The 6,410-nt window shown below is 32.7% G+C and overlaps 1 protein-coding gene across 1 annotated transcript; it reads right to left on the bottom strand.

The window, feature by feature from the left end:
• Window positions 1-3,145: 3,145 nt before the first annotated feature.
• Window positions 3,146-6,013, bottom strand: LOC110931405. The gene is made up of 5 exons (XM_022174801.1): window positions 5,924-6,013; window positions 4,700-4,971; window positions 4,509-4,578; window positions 4,047-4,078; window positions 3,146-3,364 (listed from the first exon to the last, which is right to left on the bottom strand). Exons 1-5 carry the CDS (start codon window positions 6,011-6,013, stop codon window positions 3,337-3,339), a joined length of 492 nt encoding a protein of 163 aa, XP_022030493.1. The 3' UTR covers window positions 3,146-3,336.
• Window positions 6,014-6,410: the final 397 nt, after the last annotated feature.

Below are 6,410 nucleotides of genomic sequence, written 5' to 3'. Positions count from 1 at the left end.
TCACCAGAATGTTACAAATGAAAAACCCCATATGTCTATTTATAGGCTATCTAGTCCGCACGAAGACAACATGTCCACATCGCACGAACTGGCAATGTCCAGTTCGTGCGACCTGACCTTTACATCTGTCAGTTCATGCGAACTGGCTCATATACAAACAAAACTTAAACTGTTACATTTTAACCCCTATTACAATCAACTGACACGACTTAAACTGATGACGTAGGCGATAGACATTGTGCACCAACATTATTCCTTTTAATTTCAACTTTTAAAACTGGCAGGTTTGGTCCTTGTCATAAAAAAATTATTTCTTTTATAAATTTGTAAGATTTTTTTTATAAACTTTATAAAAACAAAAAAAATGATTGTGAGTGATGGAACTCCATCACTAGTGATGACCACCGCCACTAAAAATCGTTGTGAGTGATGGAATAATAGTTGATGACATGGCAGAACTTGATTGAATGTTTGTGAATGATGGAATTTTTGCAAGTGATACCACCCCACTCCCCTTAATCTTCATAGTTTTTTTTTAGAGCTTAACCACGTCTAACCATGTATGAGGTTTTCGTACGTAGTGACTATTTATAAATTTGATTGAAAGGATTGCTCTAATTTTCAAACAAAAATTAATCGCCAACAAAATATTTTTCGTTAACTTCTAACATTATCAAGAAAGCTTTTTACCGCCTATTAGTGAATTCATAACATCTAGAAACTATCCGTATTTTCTCTTCGAATATCGAAATTTCTTTGCAAATAGTCATGAATGTAATCAAAGCAACTAATAAAGTCCTGTCAATTAAAAATAAATACATAACCTAATAAAGTCAATAAAATATCTAGAAAACAAACAAAGAAAATATATAATCAGAAGTGAAAAAATAGGTGATTCATTGTGTTCTGCGTGTTCTCGCAATATTTAGTGTTCTGTATAAAACCTTCCCACATATATATATATATATATATATATATATATATACATATACAAAAACCAAATGGGGGAATAGTGCCAGGCAGCTGTCTGGCACTCCCCCATTGGACCAACACGTTTATTGTTTTATATTCATTTTAAAATTACGTTTTTGCCCCCAGCTCAGAATAAAATTACGCTTTTTCCCCATCTCAAAATTACGATCTTGCCCTCACTTCAAAACTACGACTTTGCCTGGCACTCTCCCATTGGACCAACCAGTTTATTATATATATATATATATATATATGTATATATATATATATATATATATATATATATATATATAGGGGACCGCTAAAATAAGAACCACCTTCAGTTGTAAGAACCGTGAGAACTACTTGATCCGGGGCGAGTTGGACCAAAAAATTTTTTCATAAACGTAGATGCGTGTAATATAAACACATTTGTAAAAAAAAAAAATTCAAAAAGAAATGACGTGTGTGTAGTTTTGAGCAGCACAAGTTTGTGTTTACGGGTACCGTAAATTTTCCGATAAGATTTACGGTACCCGTAAACACAAACTTGTGGTGCTCAAAACTACACACACGACATTTTTTTTTTGAATTTTTTTACAAATGTGTTTATAATACACGCATCTACGTTTACGAAAAAAAAATTTGGTCCACCTCGCCCCGTACGGTGTAGTTCTCACGGTTCTTACAACTCGAGGTGGTTCTCATTTTAGCGGTCCCCTATATATATATATATATATATATAGGTAGAGGATCCTGTAAAAAAGGCCTAAAGTGTGAGAAAGATAAGAAAGAATCTACACCAGATCTTTGATCTAATGGTTGAGATTAATAGGGACCAAATTGTAAAATTTGATTTATTTTTTGGACTGAATTGAAAATTTTAGGGGTAATAAAGTCTTTATATCCATTCAAAAAATGGAAACTGTAAATCAAAATCTCTACAATATCTCTCTCTCTCTCTCTCTCCAGATGATCTCCATCTACGATTTTGATCTCTCTCATAATCAATCTGAAGAAGAAACACGACAGCGGCCAAACGGAAGATCAAACACGACAGCGGCGGCGGTGGTGGCGGTGGCGGTGGTGCGAGCGGCAGCGGCGGTGGTGGTGGTGCGAGCGACAGCGGCGGTGGTGCTGGTGCGAGTGGCAGCGGCGGTGGCTCGGTGTTCATGATCGTCACCATCGTGTTGAAAACAACGGTTTCTGATGGATTTGTTGTGTTTTTTTCGTGAAGTTTGGGTGCAAACTGTGGATTGTTCGTCGATTGAGCGGTAAATATCGTCGAGCAAAGTGGAGGAGAAGGTAAGATTGTTTTTTAATCTTGTGGAAGCTGAAGCAGAAGCATCCATGGTGGTTTTGAATTTTGTGGAGACGAAGAGAAATGAAATCACATTTTGAATCAGAAGGTATATGAATGAATGGTGTTTTTTTTTTCTTTTCTGAATAGTGTTATTTTGTTTCTGAATGATGTTATTTTGTTTCTGAATGATGTTATTTTCTTTTTCTGAATGGTGTTATTTTTATTTACTGAATGGTGTTATATTCTTGTACTGAATGGTGTTATTTTGTTTACTGAATGATGTTATTTTTTGTTTGCTGGATGGTTTTTTTTTTGTTTCTGAATGGTGTTATTTTGTTTCTAAATGGTGTTATTTTGTTTCTGAATGATGTTTATTTTGTTTCTGAATGGTGTTATTTTTTGTTTACTGAATGGTGTTATATCTTGTACTGAATGGTGTTATTTTGTGTACTGAATGGTGTTATATTTTTGTTTACTGAATGGTGTTATATTATTTTCGTAAAAACACCATGAATTGAACTATGAATTTTTTTAAAACACACTATGTCATGAACATGGCTCTGATTCTGTGAATGATGCAAAAAAAAATTAAAATGAATGATGTTATGGACGGTTATATTCCTTAAATCAAGGATTTTCTCTCTCCAAATCCTTAAATCAAGGATTACCATATTTGAATTTGTTAATGCATTTACAATCTTACCCTTTTCAATTAATTTAGATCTAATGGTTGAGATTCTTTCTTACCTTTCTCACATTTTTGGTCTTTTTTACAATAACTCCACCCTATATATATATATATATATATATATACTAGGTTATAGCCCGCGTGTACACGCGGTTTAACATATGAAAATACTTTGAATTTGTTCAGATTTAATGAAAACTAAATGAAAATAAATTCAATATTAATAATATAAACTTAAAATTGTATTTGTTCAATACACTTCTCAAACTTATTATATGTTGAATAAATCCACAACTGAAGTGTAATCACTTGGGCCTCACCTTCATTGACAGTGCCATGATTTGTTTGTAACTTGTAATACACATTAGCAGTACCAGCAGTGCCAGGACCAAAATCATACTATCTCCATTGTATGAGCCAATCTGAAAAAAAAAACAGATATAAAAAATCAAAAAATAAAAAAACACCAAGTCCCATTTCATATCTTAAATTATCTTGAACAGAAGTGAAGCCATCAAATAGCATCACTTGCCTTTAGTACATTCCTTCTATGATACTTGAATAGTTAAAGAATATGGTTTTAATTTCACTAAGGGAAGTATACTGGTAATGTCCAATTAAGATTCAAAATACAATCTGATTCAAACAAAGAAGCTCCAAAACCTTATACGCCCAGTTTTAGATGCACGGGTCAGAATTGCCAGGCCAAGGCAGCATTGAGTTATGGGTCGAAAGTCAAAACGGACAGTTGTTTTACGAACCAGCCCATATGGGTTTCGGATCGGGAATGCTACTAACAAATCTTAACAGCATTACAGTTCTAAAATCATGATTATGGTCATTAAATTCCACTATAATTACCTCACAATTTCCATCAAAACAACTAATCAAAATACAAATCACTCTTTCTTTAACCTAATATCACAGAAGACTTCGATTCTTAGTTGATTTGTGTACCTAGTTCCCCATTATCATTTCACTATGTACCTAGTTCCCCATTTTACTGATCAACATACTCTATTCCCCACCAACAATTTCTTTACTTCTGTTATGCTTCACCACCACTTGAAATTAAAAAAAAAAAAAAAAACTGATAGAACTAACCTTGAAGAAGCCCACTGGTCCACCGTCTTCCGCTATATCATCATCTCTAACACCATCAATCGAAACAGAAATAAACAGAAAAACACTAAGAGATTACAAAGTCAAAGTCGTATGTTCTTTGTTATATAAATACTGTACATCTAACAAATAATCAATTCTTAGTTCTTTGTTTACAGAAAAAACTTATGACATATCGGCTTTCCGAAAGTAACTCACTTCAATCGATTAACTTAAAAAATCAGATTAGGTCATTCAACTATTCAAATTGTAGTAAATCCTAAATTGTTTAAAAAATTAAAACTACACTGTGCATCATAACAATTACTTTGTAAACAATTAAAACACGTTGATCAAAATAATACTATCATTTGTTACAAACTACAGTCAAATAACACAAATTAACTATCAATCAATAACAGATACAAATGAACAGAACAATAAACGAATTATAAAACAACTTACAACACGATTTCTTAGCTTCGAAAGAAGCGAAACGCTCCGATAAAACACCATCGCTGATAAACAAAACAAACTGCAATGTAGAATCAACAAAACAATCGTCAAATAGGCGCAAAAACGCAGATCTGGAGACTGAAAATAATAAAATTGAAATTGATGTTGTGATGATGATTGATTGATTAGAGTTGTTGTACCTTGACTCGGAAAGGAAATGAGAGGAGAATACTGGAAAGAAGGAGAGATGGAATGGTGATGCGTTGTTGAACTTGAATATGTAAACGAATAAAAACAAATTTAGGGTTTCTTGGCTGAAAGGAAAAAGGAAATAAGGTGCAGGGAAATCATGAATTTGAAATTTGAATGAGATAGGTTTTTTTTGGAAAACTGAAAAGGCACAGATGTTCTGTGTTTGAATCAGATAGGCTGATTTGGGGAGAAAGAGAATACGTAGAATATACAACTTTGACTTTGTATTTTTCAGAATTAGAAAAACATCAAAATTACACAAAAATTAATAATACACAAAAATTGAAAAATCTCACAAAATTACACCTAGGATAGGATGATGTGGACTGGCTAGAATTTTGACATGTGTATTGGTTGAATGTGGGGGTGCCAAGTGGCATAACCTTGTTCTTTTATTAGGTATAGAGATATATATATATATATATATAGACACACACACACAGAGAAAGGGAGGGTTCTAGTGAAAACTCTTTTTATCGCAAAAACTCGAAAACTAACTAAAAAATCCTAAAAAACATACCAATTTTTTTACAATTTTTTTTATTAAAAATCGTTATTTCTTATATATATATTTTTTCAAAAAAGCAATTTCATTCTAATCATCAGGGCAAATTACATAAAGATAGCAGGTAGACGAGCAACAAACTGCGCCGCCATCCCTTTTTGAATAGAAAACCCTAATCTACTAAAAACAAAGCCTCGCCCCTGAGGGGTCGAAAAGTTGCTATGGACCACACGCTGAACTCTAGACAAGAACCGAACTGCCTCCGGCGCCAAGGAGCCGAACGTGTTAAACGCTAGGGGGACAAAGGCATGTTGATTATCCTCACAAGCTTTCGCGTGCTTTTTTTCTTATATATAAAAAAAATTTCAAAAAAAAAAAAATTGTAGTGCAGATGTGTAATAATACACATGTGTAGTACACATATAATGCACATATGCAATACAATTTTTTTTTAATTTATATATAAAAAGTAGCGAAAATTGGTAAAAAAAAATTGGTATGTTTTTTAGCTTTTTTTAGTTGGTTTTGGTGTTTTTACTTTAACTAGTGGTTTTTAATTGAACCTTTCCCCGTATAGGTTCAAAAAAGTGAATATAGTGTTACGGATATTAGGTTAAATCTATCAAAATGTCATTTTGATTAAAAACTTTGTAGATGTTAAACGCACCCGATTGAAATCACATCGTTGGTGAAACGTGAACTTCGTCACAATCCATTCATAAACAAGACTCTGTGGGGATTTTTGAATCCATGGCATGTAGGCCAATATTTCAAAATAATATAAATGACTTGACTAATAGCTTTTTCTCATCAAATGTATTTGATTCCAATATATGTAATAAATATACTGCTAAATAGAAATGTGACCTTATCGTAAACTACATGTAATCTGTAATAAGATATATTAATTTGCTCATGTTTTTTTGGATCTTCACTACGAATAGTTCGTCGTCGTCATTATTCTTAAAACATATGAAGGATGTTCAAATATTGTACTCTAAGAAAAAAATATGAACGAAGTAACATAATTAACTGAACAGTGAGAAAAAAAATATTTTGAAATCGAGACATACAACATTTTTTAAAGACGCCGTACACCGGGAAACATCGGATAGATTAGTCAAATATCGGATACAAAGTAGAAAAATTGAATA

The sequence above is a fragment of the Helianthus annuus genome, chromosome 3 (assembly GCF_002127325.2).
Source record: "Helianthus annuus cultivar XRQ/B chromosome 3, HanXRQr2.0-SUNRISE, whole genome shotgun sequence".
In the NCBI taxonomy this organism is placed as follows: Eukaryota; Viridiplantae; Streptophyta; class Magnoliopsida; order Asterales; family Asteraceae; genus Helianthus; species Helianthus annuus.
This window is presented reverse-complemented; position numbering and strand designations above follow the sequence as displayed.

Bases quoted from the DNA above. Each gene is read 5' to 3' on its own strand.
- LOC110931405 (XM_022174801.1), bottom strand. From the start codon at position 6,013: ATGCCATGGATTCAAAAATCCCCACAGAGTCTTGTTTATGAATGGATT. The intron at 4,079-4,508 runs GTAAGTTGTTTT...ATGATGATATAG, and splicing joins CGAAGCTAAGAAATCGTGTT to CGGAAGACGGTGGACCAGTG. The intron at 3,365-4,046 runs GTTAGTTCTATC...TTTTTTTTTCAG, and splicing joins GACCAGTGGGCTTCTTCAAG to ATTGGCTCATACAATGGAGA.